Here is an 18214-nt window from a genome sequence, read left to right as displayed (position 1 = left end):
CGGGCATGTTGGTGGGCGCCTGTAGTCCCAGCTACTCGGGAGGCTGAGGCAGGAGAATGGATTGAATATGGGAAGTGGAGGTTGCAGTGAGCCGAGATAGTACCACTGCACTCTAGCGTGGGTGAGTGAGACTCCATCTCAAAAAGAAAAAAAAAGCAATAACTTTTGTTCAAAGGATCAAAGGACACAATAAAGGAGTGAAAAGACACACATAAATGAGGTTTTACACATTTCATGATGATATTATAACGTGCACCAGATAGAAGATTAATGTAGGTAAAGATTACCTATGGGAAAAAAGCACCAAGGGGAATAAAAGGTAAAATACATCAAAAGGGAATTTCAGAAAGTAGGCAACATGAAGGGTGACTAGACATATAAACTTAATTAGTAACCACAGAAATGCATATTGGTACTATAATGAGCTATATTAGATTAGATACTGTATCTATTATTTTCTACCAACAGAGTATAACATTATTGCCAGATTTCTTAATAGAAAAATAAGTCTTAACAAATATTATAGAAAATGATTTGGAAAAAAGTGAAAAGTTCAATATGTCTATATACTATGATTCATCAACTTCACTCATAGGAATAAAACCTAGAGAAATTCTTGCTCATATGTAGCAGGGGGCTTCAACAGAAACATTCACAGCAGCACTGTCCAAGAGTAAAGAAATGGAAGTATTCCGCAATCTACCAGAAGAATAAATAAATAGTATTTTCCACGGTGAAATTATAGAGTAACAAATGAATGAACCACAGTTAGATTTAGTAACAAAGATTATTCCTAAAAACAAATGTGGAGTGATAAAGGCAAATCCTCCAAGACTATATAGGGTGTGATATAATTCTTAGAAACCTCAAGAACAAGCAAAACTAAACAAGTATGTGGAAAATTTTGTTGTTGTCAGAGAATAACCCAAGATTCAAGAGAGTAGATACTAGGAACAGGGAGCAAACAGAAAGGATTGAAGAGTAATAAAACTCTAAGAACTCTAAGGAACTAAGAGTTCATAGGTGTTCACTGTATTACGAAACATGTTATACAAATGTTATATATATTCCTTTGTACATATCAAATATACAATAAAACAAGACAAATTAATGGATTAAAAATGGTGAGCAGTTCTGTTTCTGACAAGATGTGACTAGGTTGCTCTGAACCAATTTTCATACTAAAACAAATGGAAAGGCTAGACAAAATATTTTTTAAAAATCAGTTTGAAGGGAATAGACAACTACCAAAGCAGTGAGAATTTGCAGGGCAAAGTTTCAAATGAGGAGGGAAAGCAAAAGATTTGAGTCTGGCATGAGATTAGTTTTTTCACATAGACGATTAATGATTCTGAAAGTGAAAGAAAGGGGGATGAGAAGTTGAGCAAAGCTTTTCTGTCACAGAGCTGGAAGAACAAGATTAAGAATCCTGAGCCCATTAAAAAGTAAAGTCCTTGTTAAACAACCGGGACTTCTGGGTGGATCCCAGACAAATATACTCTAGACATAAGGTGACCAGAAAAAAAAAAACAAGCTTGTGAAAAACTGAAGCCAAACTTTCATTTTCATTGGATGGAAGTGATGTTGACAATGGCTTAACTGCCTGATAGAAACAAAAGTAAAATTCTGGAAGAATATAAACTCATCTGAAGCCTCATATTATCTCAACAACTTTTCATACAAAAAGTCTATCAATCAAAAGCAATATATGTACAAGATAAAATTTGACCAGAAATTTACAGAAAAAAGTAGACAAAAGTTGTAAGAGATCAAGATGATAAGCCTAACAGATATAATCTTAACATAATTAAGATTTTTCAAGGATTTAATGACAAGCAAATTCTGCAGCAAAACAAAGAGCTATGTTTAAAAACTATAGAATTACAGAATTGAAGTATATGTGTACATATGTGAAATTAAGAATTCAATGCATAAGCTTTACATACGATTAGACAAAATTGAAGAGAGTGAACTCAAAGACAGGTCAGAAAAAAACAAAAACTGAAGCATGAGGAGGCTGGTAGAAAAGTACAGAAAAAGTGTGTCAGACAGCTAGACCACAGCAAAAAAAAAATGTACGTTTAAAGTGTGTTAACAGAACTGCAGTAAGAAAGAGAATATGAAACAGAAATCATATATGTAAAGATAATGCCTGAAAATTATTTAAAATTTGTAAAACACTTTAAGCTATACATACAAGAAGAGCTATAAGCCCCAAGTACAATAACCATAAAGGAAAGTATACCCAGACACATCATAGTAAAACTGGAAACCAATGGAAAATAGAAAAGACACATTCATTCTCAGCAAAAAGACAGAAGACCTTCAGAGGAACAAGACTGTCAATAAACCTCAAGAAAAAAGAAAATGGAAAATAGAATAATATATTCAAATCATTGATGGGGGAAAATATGCCAGTCTAGAATTCTTAACCCAAAGAAAGCATCCTTTAAAAAATTAAGGTAAAATAAAGATTTTTCCAGACAAACAAAAACTGACAAAATTCATTAATGGAAATCCAAACTAAAAAAAAAGTACTAAAGTCGTTCTTTAGATAGAAAGAAAATCATTACATAGAAAGGAATGAAAAACAAAAGGAGAAAATATGTTAGCAAATCTAAATAAATATTAACTGCATAAAATAACAGCTGTAATAGAACTGTGTGAACAAGAGCACAAAAAAGCACCAAGGAATAAAGGGGATTAAAGTATTTTGAGGTTCCTTGTGCTATACTGAAAGTTCAAAGCAGACCAGTTGACATTGGCCTTTAATAAGTCAAAAGTCCATGTTGTAATTTTTAGGAAAACTACTAAAATAATAGTAAAGTGCAAAACAGACTGGTAAAATGAAATAAAAATATTTAATCAAAAATAAGAAAAGAGAAAAATGAACACAACTGACAGACAAACTGAAAATAAAAAATCAGGTGGCAGATTAACCCAAATATCACTACTTACATTATGTTTACTTTTGGGAGTAGAAACTTTATCTCATGTTTCTTTTAATTCTCCAGAGAACCTAGTACAGTGCTGTCACAGCAGATACAAAATAACTGAAGACTAACAAAACCATTATTTCCTCTCCCAATGTTTTTTCATTCTCTCCCAATGTAGGGAAAAGAACTTAATATAGAAAAAGGAACAACTATAATCATGACAACCATACTATGAGCTGGTTTACCAATCTGCATATTTTTAAAAATAGATGTCCTGTCAAAAATTAAACCCTTGAAATAGATAGCATCAGGTTATATTTTATATTTATCAAGGAATGTATTTGAGGTCATAAACCTATTCTCAACTAAAAAGATGTTTCAATGTGGTTTCGCTTATAATGGAGACAAGGCTTATTTTTGTTAAATAGGAAAACCTAAAATCAAGGCAGTTAAATGGAAGTATTATTGATATCATTTCACTTCTTTCCTTGTTGAATAAAATTCCAAAAGTTAACATTACAAAGAACATGAATCTAAAAAATATAAATTACCCGATCATTCATGAGAAGATCCTTCACAATGAAAGTAGCTACCAAAGATTTCAAAGGAGCAGCAAATTGATCAGGTGCAAGGAGAGCAATATGACCAATAGTAACCAATGGTGTTATGAGATGTTCCAGGTTGCTTGGATCTAGGCTCTTATGCAGAGGCTGAAAATGAGGACAGGAAAATATATTTCAACTCTACACATATGCAAATAAACTGTTTACATATTTCATTTTCAAATTACAAAATTGTAAATTACAAATTTTGTAATTTATTTTGTAATTCAAATTACAAAAATTTATTTTGTAATTCAAATTATAAAAATTATAAAAACTACAAAAATTTCAATAAATATACACAGTATAAGTATTAACTCAAGATTACATTTAGACTTCTATAGGTTATCTATGTCCAGAAGGCATCAGGTTCAAACATTTTCAGTTTTGCCCAATTCAGTTTAGAGGTAGGGTAAAGAAACATTTCAACATGCACTTCATAGCATATAGTTTATGACCATATACATGAAACTGTTAGAGACTGCTAGGGTTCACCAATATCCACTTCAATTTCCTGGGCATAGGGATGACTCCACTAGTAGCTTCCTGTGCAGTTGGTAAGGATATATGAATGAGTTCTGGTCAAGGGAGTGGGAGTAAAATGAAGTATGCCACATATGCACTGAGGTAGGTATGAGTAGTGTGTCTTCACAGGCTGTACTCACTGGCTGGCTTGATGCCAAGGATCCAGTGGGATTTAAAGAGAAGTCACTAATCAGAATGAGTCTGTGTCCCTAAGCCACTGATTAGAGAGGGTCATTCATACACCCACTGGGCTTTTCAGAAGCAAGAAATAAGCTTTTACTACATCTAGTCACTTGAATTTGGGGGTCTTCATTATAGCATCAAATATTAAATACCGTAACAAATAAAATGATTTTTGCTTTTCTGATAGGAAACCCAACCATTAATATGCATTTTACCATGACAAAAGAATGAAGAAGCTCTTCAAATACTCATATAAAATGATACCAGAAATAAACTATTGTTAAGGCTGGGCGCAGTGACTCACACCTGTAATCCCAGCACTTTGGGGGGCCAAGGCAGGTGGATCACCTGAGGTCAGATGTTCCACAGGAGTTCCAACATGGTGGAACCCCGTCTCCACTAAAAATACAAAAATTAGCCAGGCTTGGGGCATATGCCTGTAGTCCCAGCTACTCAGGAGGCTGAGGCAGGAAAATCGCTTGAACAAGAAAGGTGGAGGTTAAAGTGAGCAGAGATCACGCCACTGTACTCCAGCCTGGATGACAGAGCAAAACGCTACCTCAGGAAAAAAAAAAAAAAAGAAAACAAAACAAACAACGTGTGTGTGTGTGTGTGTTCTAGTTTTTGAAATCAGAAGGGTGACTAAAATATGCCATTGGCATAAAGAGAGAAAGGGGAAACAAAATATGTGTGTGCATGTGCATCTTTATATGCCCTTACTTGTATATGAGTAAAATATATCTGGAAAAGTACATTTAGAAACTAGTAACAATGGCTCTGCCTCTGGGAAAGGAAACTAAGCGGCTGGGGATACATGGGTGGGGGAACTTTTCACTGTATATTCTTTTTTGCATTCTTCTGATTTTGAAGCAGGTGAATATATTTTCTATTAGACATTTTAATGCCACATTTTAATGAAAAACTGGTGCTCTATTCTCCCACACAGAACACTAAGAATTGTAGGCTTGAAAGGCAATACAAAACTGTTCTTTCCCAAAAACTTAGGGCAATATGAGGCTTCATTTAGTCAAAAAATACATTTAAAGGAGTCTACTTCTTGCTATTCAAGACTTCCCTCGGTACTTCCATTGCACATCTTGCAAGCCTATTGTCCATATTATCAACAAAAATATCACAGTATAGTTTTTTCAATTAGCTTACTATAAGTTTGATAATTTTCCATAACAAAACCATGTCTAAAAAGCAAAATTAATGGCCAGGCCCTAGATTAGTGGAACCTCAAAAATGCCAGATATTTCTCTCAAACCTTTTTTCAGGAAGCCAGCCAACCACGTTACATAGTAATAGGACTATAGAGGTTCTTGTAAAGATAAAACAGCAGATACAATATCAAAATGAAAACAAAACTACTCTGAAATTCAGCTTCTATCAGTGTTTCTCTCATCACCATTGAAAGGAAAAGGAGAGCAACCAACAACAACAACAACAAAAAAACTTTCCTATAAATTAACATCAATTTATTGAAGCCATTCTCATATACAAACACAGACTACAGAAAATATCTCCATCCCCAAATACACAAAAACTAAACTTTCTGCTATCTAAAGGAAAGATGGTGTTTGGAAGATAAACTACTTTTCTTTCTCCTTCAGGTCTTTAACATAATACATGAAAATATGACAAAAGTACCACAAGAGTTTCTAAAACAAAGATATTAAGTCGAAGTACTTATGGTAAGGAGCGTCAGAATAATTTCTAACTTGTTTTGACTTTACTCAAGGCTCTTGAACTAAAATTACAAAGTAGGATTTTATGAATTTTCTGCTTAGCTTTTATTTGCAATAGTAATGTTAGCTTAGGTCCTAATTACAATAGGCAGCAATAAAATTGCAATGCCTGGGTAAAGTAATGTGGTAAAATGTGGGTAAAATAATATAAAATATATATTGACAAAGACACTTTATATCTGACAAAATTAGGTCAGTTATAAAAGTATAAACTTACTTTACATTAACAATTAGTACTGATTTACTAGTTTCTCAAACAGAATTCAAATTTTTTCATCCTATAAATTGAGAGAATAATCCCCTGTTACCTACTATCTGTAACTATGATTTTATATGTAATTACCTGTTAACAAAAAAGTCTCCAAATACAAACATATAAACCAATGTACAAAAATATACAATGCTTGATTTCTGAATCTGAGTTTGAATACTGAGATATTTTCATATTTTAACACTTATCAATGTTGATTTTACTGATTCAAACTCTGAAAATATATTACAAAATGATGCATCACCAAATGGGAACATTCCATTAAATCATCAATATTTGTTTTGTAACTATGACATATGAAACAAACAAGAAAATTTTTTTCTCATTACCTCAAATATCTGTGCAAACTGGGTCTCTTTACTAGAAAATATCGCATGGATACAATGAATGGCATATTTGGCTTGACGGGGGGGTCCTTTTTTAGATTTGTGATGTAGAACAGGAAGCAAGGCTCTATAAAAAAAAAAAAATCAAAGAAAAACAATAAACCAGAAAAATCAACAAGACTTCTGCTAGATACTTTAATATTTGTATTTTTAAGTAATGATTTACAAGGACAGAAAAAGTCACCAAGATTTACTCAAACTCACTTTCAAAAGCCTATGATTTTGCTTTATAAATATTTATATTAAAAACATAATCCAAATACAAATGTGGTGTTTTTTACTTTTTATTTACCAATAGCAAACACTAACAAGGCTGGTGACCCACACTCTCCTGTTAATGTCGCTTCCAAAGGGCCTTTCTCTTTTTATTCTTACTGCTATCATTCCAACTAAGTTTCTGCCACCTTACACATGTACAAAACTGACAGTCTCTTCTTTCTCAAGTCTCTGCCTCTTCCAATTCACCTTTCATTTTGTGCCAGGGCAAGCCACAAAAAGGAAAATCTGATTACACAATGCTTATTAAGCAATATTACATGACAGGGACTAGTAAAAGGCTCCAATATTTAACCTAATGCTACTAGCATTTTAGGGACAAGATAAATTAACAAAATATATGTTATGTTAAACTGTGAGAACTGCTACAGAGAAAACTTTTTTTAAAGATGGAGGATAGAAATAGGAAACAGGGAGGGAGGTATAAGAGAATTACAATTTTAAACAGAAGATCTCCCTGATAAAGAAACATGTGAGCAGAGTTCTGAGGGAGGTACTGAATAAGTCATGCAGCCACCTGGAAGAACATTCATGCATCGTATTATTTTATAACTCAAATATTTAAAATGAAAAATGAATAAAGGAGCTCTTAAACTATTAGACAAACATCTCAAGGCAAAAGAAACTTCCATATCTTCCTCATTGCCTAATACCAACCCAGTGCTTATCACACTAAGAGTAGAGTCTCACAAAAGATACTAAAGGTGATGTATAATTAAAAGAAATACATTCCTAACATGTAAAGGCCTAAAAATGGAGAATGAAAAGACCAACAAAAACACAGAAAAACACGCTAGATAGAAAAAGGTAAAACGTTCTTTTTTTTTTTAATTTATTTATTATTATTACACTTTAAGTTGTAGGGTACATGTGCATAACGTGCAGGTTTGTTACATATGTATACTTGTGCCATGTTGGTGTGCTGCACCCATCAACTCGTCATTTACATCAGGTATAACTCCCAATGCAATCCCTCCCCGCTCCCCCCTCCTCATGATGGGCCCCGGTGTGTGATGTTCCCCTTCCTGAGTCCAAGTGATCTCATTGTTCAGTTCCCACCTATGAGTGAGAACATGCGGTGTTTGGTTTTCTGTTCTTGTGATAGTTTGCTAAGAATGATGGTTTCCAGCTGCATCCATGTCCCTACAAAGGACACAAACTCATCCTTTTTGATGGCTGCACAGTATTCCATGGTGTATATATGCCACATTTTCTTAATCCAATCTGTCACTGATGGACATTTGGGTTGATTCCAAGTCTTTGCTATTGTGAATAGTGCTGCAATAAACATACGTGTGCATGTGTCTTTATGGCAGCATAATTTATAATCCTTTGGGTATATACCCAGTAATGGGATGGCTGGGTCATATGGTACATCTAGTTCTAGATCCTTGAGGAATCGCCATACTGTTTTCCATAATGGTTGAACTAGTTTACAATCCCACCAACAGTGTAAAAGTGTTCCTATTTCTTCACATCCTCTCCAGCATCTGCTGTTTCCTGACTTTTTAACGATCGCCATTCTAACTGGTGTGAGATGGTATCTCATTGTGGTTTTGATTTGCATTTCTCTGATGGCCAGTGATGATGAGCATTTTTTCATGTGTCTGTTGGCTATATGAATGTCTTCTTTTGAGAAATGTCTGTTCATATCCTTTGCCCACTTTTTGATGGGGTGGTTTTTTTCTTGTAAATTTGAGTTCCTTGTAGGTTCTGGATATTAGCCCTTTGTCAGATGAGTAGATTGCAAACATTTTCTCCCATTCTGTAGGTTGCCTGTTCACTCTGATGGTAGTTTCTTTTGCTGTGCAGAAGCTCTTTAGTTTAATGAGATCCCATTTGTCAATTTTGGCTTTTGCTGCCGTTGCTTTTGGTGTTTTAGACATGAAGTCTTTGCCCATGCCTATGTCCTGAATGGTACTACCTAGGTTTTCCTCTAGGATTTTTATGGTATTAGGTCTAACATTTAAGTCTCTAATCCATCTTGAATTAATTTTCATATAAGGAGTAAGGAAAGGATCCAGTTTCAGCTTTCTACTTATGGCTAGCCAATTTTCCCAGCACCATTTATTAAATAGGGAATCCTTTCCCCATTGCTTGTTTCTCTCAGGTTTGTCAAAGATCAGATGGCTGTAGATGTGTGGTATTATTTCTGAGGACTCTGTTCTGTTCCATTGGTCTATATCTCTGTTTTGGTACCAGTACCATGCTGTTTGGGTTACTGTAGCCTTGTAGTATAGTTTGAAGTCAGGTAGCGTGATGCCTCCAGCTTTGTTCTTTTGACTTAGGATTGTCTTGGAGATGCGGGCTCTTTTTTGGTTCCATATGAACTTTAAAGCAGTTTTTTCCAATTCTGTGAAGAAACTCATTGGTAGCTTGATGGGGATGGCATTGAATCTATAAATTACCTTGGGCAGTATGGCCATTTTCACGATATTGATTCTTCCTATCCATGAGCATGGAATGTTCTTCCATTTGTTTGTGTCCTCTTTTATTTCACTGAGCAGTGGTTTGTAGTTCTCCCTGAAGAGGTCCTTTACATCCCTTGTAAGTTGGATTCCTAGGTATTTGATTCTCTTTGAAGCAATTGTGAATGGAAGTTCATTCCTGATTTGGCTCTCTGTTTGTCTGTTACAGGTGTATAAGAATGCTTGTGATTTTTGCACATTAATTTTGTATCCTGAGACTTTGCTGAAGTTGCTTATCAGCTTAAGGAGATTTTGGGCTGAGACAATGGGGTTTTCTAAATATACAATCATGTCATCTGCAAACAGGGACAATTTGACTTCTTCTTTTCCTAACTGAATACCCTTGGTTTCTTTCTCTTGCCTAATTGCCCTAGCCAGAACTTCCAACACTATGTTGAATAGGAGTGGTGAGAGAGGGCATCCCTGTCTTGTGCCAGTTTTCAAAGGGAATTTTTCCAGTTTTTGCCCATTCAGTATGATATTGGCTGTGGGTTTGTCATAAATAGCTCTTATTATTTTGAGGTACGTTCCATCAATACCGAATTTATTGAGCGTTTTTAGCATGAAGGGCTGTTGAATTTTGTCAAAAGCCTTTTCTGCATCTATTGAGATAATCATGTGGTTCTTGTCTTTGGTTCTGTTTATATGCTGGATTATGTTTATTGATTTGCGAATGTTGAACCAGCCTTGCATCCCAGGGATGAAGCCCACTTGATCATGGTGGATAAGCTTTTTGATGTGTTGCTGAATCCGGTTTGCCAGTATTTTATTGAGGATTTTTGCATCGATGTTCATCAGGGATATTGGTCTAAAATTCTCTTTTTTTGTTGTGTCTCTGCCAGGCTTTGGTATCAGGATGATGTTGGCCTCATAAAATGAGTTAGGGAGGATTCCCTCTTTTTCTATTGATTGGAATAGTTTCAGAAGGAATGGTACCAACTCCTCCTTGTACCTCTGGTAGAACTCAGCTGTGAATCCATCTGGTCCTGGACTTTTTTTGGTTGGTAGGCTATTAATTATTGCCTCAATTTCAGAGCCTGCTATTGGTCTATTCAGGGATTCAACTTCTTCCTGGTTTAGTCTTGGAAGAGTGTAAGTGTCCAGGAAATTATCCATTTCTTCTAGATTTTCCAGTTTATTTGCGTAGAGGTGTTTATAGTATTCTCTGATGGTAGTTTGTATTTCTGTGGGGTCGGTGGTGATATCTCCTTTATCATTTTTAATTGCGTCGATTTGATTCTTCTCTCTTTTCTTCTTTATTAGTCTTGCTAGTGGTCTGTCAATTTTGTTGATCTTTTCAAAAAACCAACTCCTGGATTCATTGATTTTTTGGAGGGTTTTTTGTGTCTCTATCTCCTTCAGTTCTGCTCTGATCTTAGTTATTTCTTGCCTTCTGCTAGCTTTCGAATGTGTTTGCTCTTGCTTCTCTAGTTCTTTTAATTGCGATGTTAGAGTGTCAATTTTAGATCTTTCCTGCTTTCTCTTGTGGGCATTTAGTGCTATAAATTTCCCTCTACACACTGCTTTAAATGTGTCCCAGAGATTCTGGTATGTTGTATCTTCGTTCTCATTGGTTTCAAAGAACATCTTTATTTCTGCCTTCATTTCGTTATGTACCCAGTAGTCATTCAGGAGCAGGTTGTTCAGTTTCCATGTAGTTGAGCGGTTTTGATTGAGTTTCTTAGTCCTGAGTTCTAGTTTGATTGCACTGTGGTCTGAGAGACAGTTTGTTATAATTTCTGTTCTTGTACATTTGCTGAGGAGTGATTTACTTCCAATTACGTGGTCAATTTTGGAGTAAGTACGATGTGGTGCTGAGAAGAATGTATATTCTGTTGATTTGGGGTGGAGAGTTCTATAGATGTCTATTAGGTCTGCTTGCTGCAGAGATGAGTTCAATTCCTGGATATCCTTGTTAACTTTCTGTCTCGTTGATCTGTCTAATGTTGACAGTGGAGTGTTGAAGTCTCCCATTATTATTGTATGGGAGTCTAAGTCTCTTTGTAAGTCTCTAAGGACTTGCTTGATGAATCTGGGTGCTCCTGTATTGGGTGCATATATATTTAGGATAGTTAGCTCTTCCTGTTGAATTGATCCCTTTACCATTATGTAATGGCCTTCTTTGTCTCTTTTGATCTTTGATGGTTTAAAGTCTGTTTTATCAGAGACTAGTATTGCAACCCCCGCTTTTTTTTGTTCTCCATTTGCTTGGTAAATCTTCCTCCATCCCTTTATTTTGAGCCTATGTATGTCTCTGCGTGTGAGATGGGTCTCCTGAATACAGCAGACTGATGGGTCTTGACTCTTGATCCAGTTTGCCAGTCTGTGTCTTTTAATTGGAGCATTTAGTCCATTTACATTTAAGGTTAAGATTGTTATGTGTGAACTTGATCCTGCCATTATGATATTAACTGGTTATTTTGCTCGTTAGTTGATGCAGTTTCTTCCTAGCCTCGATGGTCTTTACATTTTGGCATGTTTTTGCAATGGCTGGTACCGGTTGTTCCTTTCCATGTTTAGTGCTTCCTTCAGGGTCTCTTGTAAGGCAGGCCTAGTGGTGACAAAATCTCTAAGCATTTGCTTATCTGTAAAGGATTTTATTTCTCCTTCACTTATGAAACTTAGTTTGGCTGGATATGAAATTCTGGGTTGAAAATTCTTTTCTTTAAGAATATTGAATATTGGCCCCCACTCTCTTCTGGCTTGGAGAGTTTCTGCCGAGAGATCTGCTGTTAGTCTGATGGGCTTCCCTTTGTGGGTAACCCGACCTTTCTCTCTGGCTGCCCTTAAGATTTTTTCCTTCATTTCAACTTTGGTGAATCTGGCAATTATGTGTCTTGGAGTTGCTCTTCTCGAGGAGTATCTTTGTGGCGTTCTCTGTATTTCCTGGATTTGAATGTTGGCCTGCCCTACTAGGTTGGGGAAGTTCTCCTGGATGATATCCTGAAGAGTGTTTTCCAACTTCGTTCCATTCTCCCCCTCACTTTCAGGCACCCCAATCAGACGTAGATTTGGTCTTTTTACATAATCCCATACTTCTTGCAGGCTTTGTTCATTTCTTTTTCTTCTTTTTTCTTTTGGTTTCTCTTCTCGCTTCATTTCATTCATTTGATCCTCAATCGCAGATACTCTTTCTTCCAGTTGATCGAGTTGGTTACTGAAGCTTGTGCATTAGTCACGTATTTCTCGTGTCATGGTTTTCATCTCTTTCATTTCGTTTATGACCTTCTCTGCATTAATTACTCTAGCCATCAATTCTTCCACTTTTTTTTCAAGATTTTTAGTTTCTTTGCGCTGGGTACGTAATTCCTCCTTTAGCTCTGAGAAATTTGATGGACTGAAGCCTTCTTCTCTCATCTCGTCAAAGTCATTCTCCGTCCAGCTTTGATCCGTTGCTGGCGATGAGCTGCGCTCCTTTGCCGGGGGAGATGCGCTCTTATTTTTTGAATTTCCAGCTTTTCTGCCCTGCTTTTTCCCCATCTTTGTGGTTTTATCTGCCTCTGGTCTTTGATGATGGTGATGTACTGATGGGGTTTTGGTGTAGGTGTCCTTCCTGTTTGATAGTTTTCCTTCTAACAGTCAGGACCCTCAGCTGTAGGTCTGTTGGAGATTGCTTGAGGTCCACTCCAGACCCTGTTTGCCTGGGTATCAGCAGCAGAGGCTGCAGAAGATAGAATATTTCTGAACAGCGAGTGTACCTGTCTGATTCTTGCTTTGGAAGCTTCCTCTCAGGGGTGTACTCCACCCTGTGAGGTGTGGGGTGTCAGACTGCCCCTAGTGGGGGATGTCTCCCAGTTAGGCTACTCAGGGGTCAGGGACCCACTTGAGCAGGGAGTCTGTCCCTTCTCAGATCTCAACCTCCGTGTTGGGAGATCCACTGCTCTCTTCAAAGCTGTCAGACAGAGTCGTTTGCGTCTGCAGAGGTTTCGGCTGCGTTTGTTATTGCTCTGTCCCCAGAGGTGGAGTCTACAGAGACAGGCAGGTTTCCTTGAGCTGCTGTGAGCTCCACCCAGTTCGAGCTTCCCAGCAGCTTTGTTTACCTACTTAAGCCTCAGCAATGGCGGGCGCCCCTCCCCCAGCCTCGCTGCTGCCTTGCCGGTAGATCACAGACTGCTGTGCTAGCAATGAGGGAGGCTCCCTGGGTGTGGGACCCTCCCGGCCAGGTGTGGGATATGATCTCCTGGTGTGCCTGTTGGCTTAAAGCACAGTATTGGGGTGGGAGTTACCCGATTTTCCAGGTGTTGTGTGTCTCAGTTCCCCTGGCTAGGAAAAGGGATTCCCTTCCCCCTTGCGCTTCCCAGGTGAGGCAATGCCTCGCTCTGCTTCAGCTCTCGCTGGTCGGGCTGCAGCAGCTGACCAGCACCGATCGTCCGGCACTCCCCAGTGAGATGAACCCAGTACCTCAGTTGAAAATGCAGAAATCACCAGTCTTCTGTGTCGCTCGCGCTGGGAGTTGGAGACTGGAGCTGTTGCTATTCGGCCATCTTAAAACGTTCTTTAATATTATACTGAGTGGGCAAAAGTTGGAAGCGTTCCCTTTGCAAACCAGCACAAGACAAAGATGCCCTCTCTCACTACTCCTATTCAACACGATATTGGAAGTTCTGGCCAGGGCAGTCAGGCAAGAGAAAGAAATAAAGGGTATTCAAGTAGGAAAATAGGAAGTCAAATAGTCACTCTTTGCAGATGACATGATTGTATATTTAGAAAACCCCATCGTCTCAGCCAAAAGACTCCTTAAGCTGAGAAACAACTTCAACAAAGTCTCAGGATACAAAATCAATGTGCAAAAATCACAAGCATTCCTATACACCAATAAAAGACAGAGAGCCAAATTATGAGTGACCTCCCATTCACAATTGCTACAAAGAGAATAAAATACCTAGGAATACAACTCACAAGGGACGTGAAGGACCTCTTCAAGGAGAACAACAAATCAGTGCTCAAGGAAATAAAAGATGACACAAACAAATGGAAGAACATTCCATGCTCATGAACAGGAAGAACCAGTATCATGAAAATGGCCATACTGCCCAAAATAATTTATAGATTCAATGCTATTCCCATCAAGCCACCATTGACTTTCTTCACAAAACTAGAAAAAACTACTTTAAATTTCATATGGAACCAGAAAAGAGCCCAGATAGCCAAGACAATCCTAAACCAAAAGAACAAAGCTGGAGGCATCACGCTACCTGACTTCAGACTATACTACAAGGCTACAGTAACCAAAAAAGCATGGTACTGGCACCAAAACAGATATACAGACCAATAGAACAGCACAGAGGCCTCAGAAATAACACCACACATCTACAACCATCTGATCTTTGACAAACCTGACAAAAACAAGCAATGGGGAAAGGATTCCCTATTTAATAAAGGTTGCTGGGAAAACAGGCTAGCCGTATGAAGAAAACTGAACCTTGACTCGTTCCTTATACCTTACACAAAAATTAACTCAAGATGGATTAAAGACTTAAATGGAAAACCTAAAACCATAAAAACCCTAGAAGAAAACCTAGGTAAAACCATTCAGGTCACATGCATGGGCAAAGACTTCATGACTAAAACACCAAAAGCAATGGCAACAAAAGCCAAAATTGACATATGGGATCTAATTAAACTAAAGAGCTTCTGCACAGCAGAAGAAACTTATCATCAGAGTGAACAGCAACCTACAGAATGGGAGAAAGTTTTTGCACTCTATCCATCTGACAAAGGGCTAATATCCAGAATCTACAAGGAATTAAACAAATTTACAAAGAAAAAAACAAACAACTCCATCAAAAAGTGGGTGCAGGATATGAATAGACACTTCTTAAAAGAAGACATTTATGTGGCCAACAAACACGAAAAAAAGCCCACCATCACTGGTCATTAGAGAAATGCACATCAAAACCACAATGAGATACCATTTCACATCAGTTAGAATTGCGATCATTAAAAAGTCAGGAAACAACAGATGCTGTTGGAGAGGATGTGGAGAAATAGGAACGCTTTTACACTGTTGGTGGGAGCATAAATTAATTCAACCATTGTGGAAGCCAGTGTGGTGATTCCTCAAGGATCTGGAACTAGAAATACCAATTTGACCCAGCAATCCCATTACTGTGTATATACCCAAAGGATTATAAATCATTCTACTATAAAGACATATGTTTACTGCAGCACTATTCACAATAGCAAAGACTTGGAATCAACCCAAACGCCCATCATTGAAAGACTGGATAAAGAAAATGTGGCACATATACACCATGGAATACTATGCAACCACAAAAAAGAATGAGTTCATGTCCTTTGCAGGGACATGGATGAATCTGGAAACCATCATTCTCAGCAAACTAACACAGGAACAGAAAACCAAACAACACATGTTCTCACTCATAAGTGGGAGTTGAAGAATGAGAACACATGGACATAGGGAAGGGAACATCACACACTGGGGCCTGCCATGGGGTCGGGGGCAAGAGGAGGGAGAGCATTAGGACAAATATCTAATGCATGTGGGGCTTAAAACCTAGATGACAGGTTGATGGGTGCAGCAAACCATCATGGCACATGTATACCTATGTTACAAACCTCCACATGTATCTCCGAGTTCTGCACATGTATCTCAGAACTTAAAGCTTAACTGTTTTTTTGTTTTTTTTTTTTTTTTTTTTTTGAGACGGAGTCTCGCACTGCCGCCCAGGCTGGAGTGCAGTGGCCGGATCTCAGCTCACTGCAAGCTCCGCCTCCCGGGTTCACGCCATTCTCCTGCCTCAGCCTCCCGAGTAGTTGGGACTACAGGCGCCTGCCACCGCGCCCGGCTAGTTTTTTGTATTTTTTAGTAGAGACGGGGTTTCACCGTGTTAGCCAGGATGGTCTCGATCTCCTGACCTCGTGATCCGCCCGCCTCGGCCTCCCAAAGTGCTGGGATTACAGGCTTGAGCCACCGTGCCCGGCGCTTAACTGTTTTTAAAAAGACATACAAATTACCCTAAAATGTATGAAAAACTGTTTACCGTCACACATTTTTTAAAAAATTGTAACAAGAGGACTTCCGCTTCAGATTACAATGGTGTAACTAAGACTATTTACTCTCCTGCCTTAAACGCCCAGAAGAGATAAATATGCTAAAGGTTTCAGACACTAGGGAACAGGCAGCAGAGAAATGTGATCCCTGATAAATGAGAAACAAACCAGAAGAGTTTTACACCTGCCCAGCTTATTGCATGGAAGTATTAAGTAGTTTCCAGGCTGTAGTACAAGTGACCCAAATAGAGCCTGGGTTGAGGGAGATAAAGATGAGAGTTCAGGGAAGCCAAGGAAGCTCTGATTTCTAGAGCACAATACCAGAAAGGAAGGAGTTACAAAGGGAAAGGCAGCATGAGCTCTGCTAATCTGCAGAGGCTATCCCTGAGTCTTTGGTTAGATAATGATCCTCACTCATGTTAGGAGGAAAAACTACATGAGACCAGAAAAAGGACCATGGAAAACAGTAGAACAAAAAATTCCCTCAACACAAACAGGGCGGGTAATTACTCATTCCCACCAGTCATACTAGAAAGCCCTTATAATATACAAACAGGAGAAAAAGTACTCAATAGAAATAGACCCAGAAACGACCATAAGTGATGGAATTAGGGTAGACATTGAAACAGCTGTTACAAAAAAACACTATGCTACACAGACTCAAGAAGGTAGAGTAAACCAGGAACGCACCGCTAGAAATGAAAAATAAAAAATATAAATATATATAAAAATATTTAAAAAGAACACAAATAGAATTACTAAATACAAGAAATACAATAGAAATGGAAAATAAACTGATGGAATTAAAAGCAGATTACACACTGCAAAAGAAAAGTAACAGTGAACTTGAAGACATAGCAATAGAAACTATCAAAATAAAATGAGAGAGAAAAAAGGGCAAGAAAAAAATAGTAACACAGCAGCTGTGATCTATAAGACAGTATCAAGCAGTCAAAAATACTTGTAACTGGAGTCCCAGAAAACAAGAAGGCAGATGGAGAGAATAGGAAAAAAAAAAAGTATTCAAAGTAATAATGGCCAATTTTTTTCCCAATCTGATTAAAATAAACTTAGAGATCCAAGAATCTCAATAAACCTAAAGCAGAAAAAAGATAAACCATTTCAAGGTACGTTATTATTCATGTGGTTAAAAATTAGTGAAAAATAGGAAAATCTTAAAAGCAGTGCAAAAAACAGAGAAACAAGGAGTGATATAACACTTTTCATCAGAATCTTCATTCCAGAAGATAATGGAGTGGCATCTTTTAAATACTAAATGAAAATAACTGTCAACCTAAAATTCTATTCCAAGTAAAATTATCTTTTAAAAATGAGGGAAAAATAAAGACTTTTTCAGACCAAAAAAATTCACTACAAGCAGAATTCACTACAAAATTCACTATGAAGAGAACTATACAACAAGAAATTAAAGAGTTCTTACAGAAGAAAAATGATACCAGATGAAAATATGAATAGACATCCAACAAATGAAAAGTGACAGAAATGGTTACTATGTGTGTAAAAGAAATTTGTCATTATTAATCTAAGATATACTAGAGTAAAAATATCAAAAACATTTTATGGGATTTATAACATATATAAAAACAAAACATAAGACAACAAAACTTAAAAGACTGGAGGAAATGGGCATGGAAGTATAGTGCTATAAAGTTTTTACACATTAGTATAATTCTATTGGATGTAGATAAACCAATAGTAAAGATAAAATCATAATACTTGACTAATCTCAAGAAAAGCAGACATAAAGAACACAGAAAAGAGGAAAACTATCAAGATGGTAGATT

The 18214-nt window shown here is 37.2% G+C and overlaps 1 protein-coding gene across 12 annotated transcripts in view; it reads right to left on the bottom strand.

The window, feature by feature from the left end:
- The window catches only part of PDS5B (PDS5 cohesin associated factor B), a 189304-nt gene that overhangs the window by 39554 nt on the left and 131536 nt on the right, over positions 1-18214 (bottom strand). For all 12 annotated transcript variants that reach the window (XM_005585608.5, XM_005585609.5, XM_005585612.5 and 9 more), the window contains 2 exons: positions 6595-6718; positions 3488-3646 (listed from right to left, as the gene is read on the bottom strand). In XM_005585608.5, the coding sequence (XP_005585665.1) occupies positions 3488-3646; positions 6595-6718 (283 nt within the window). The remainder of the gene's footprint in view (positions 1-3487; positions 3647-6594; positions 6719-18214) is intronic.

The sequence above is a fragment of the Macaca fascicularis genome, chromosome 17 (genome assembly GCF_037993035.2).
Source record: "Macaca fascicularis isolate 582-1 chromosome 17, T2T-MFA8v1.1".
NCBI classification, from domain to species: domain Eukaryota; kingdom Metazoa; phylum Chordata; class Mammalia; order Primates; family Cercopithecidae; genus Macaca; species Macaca fascicularis.
This window is presented reverse-complemented; position numbering and strand designations above follow the sequence as displayed.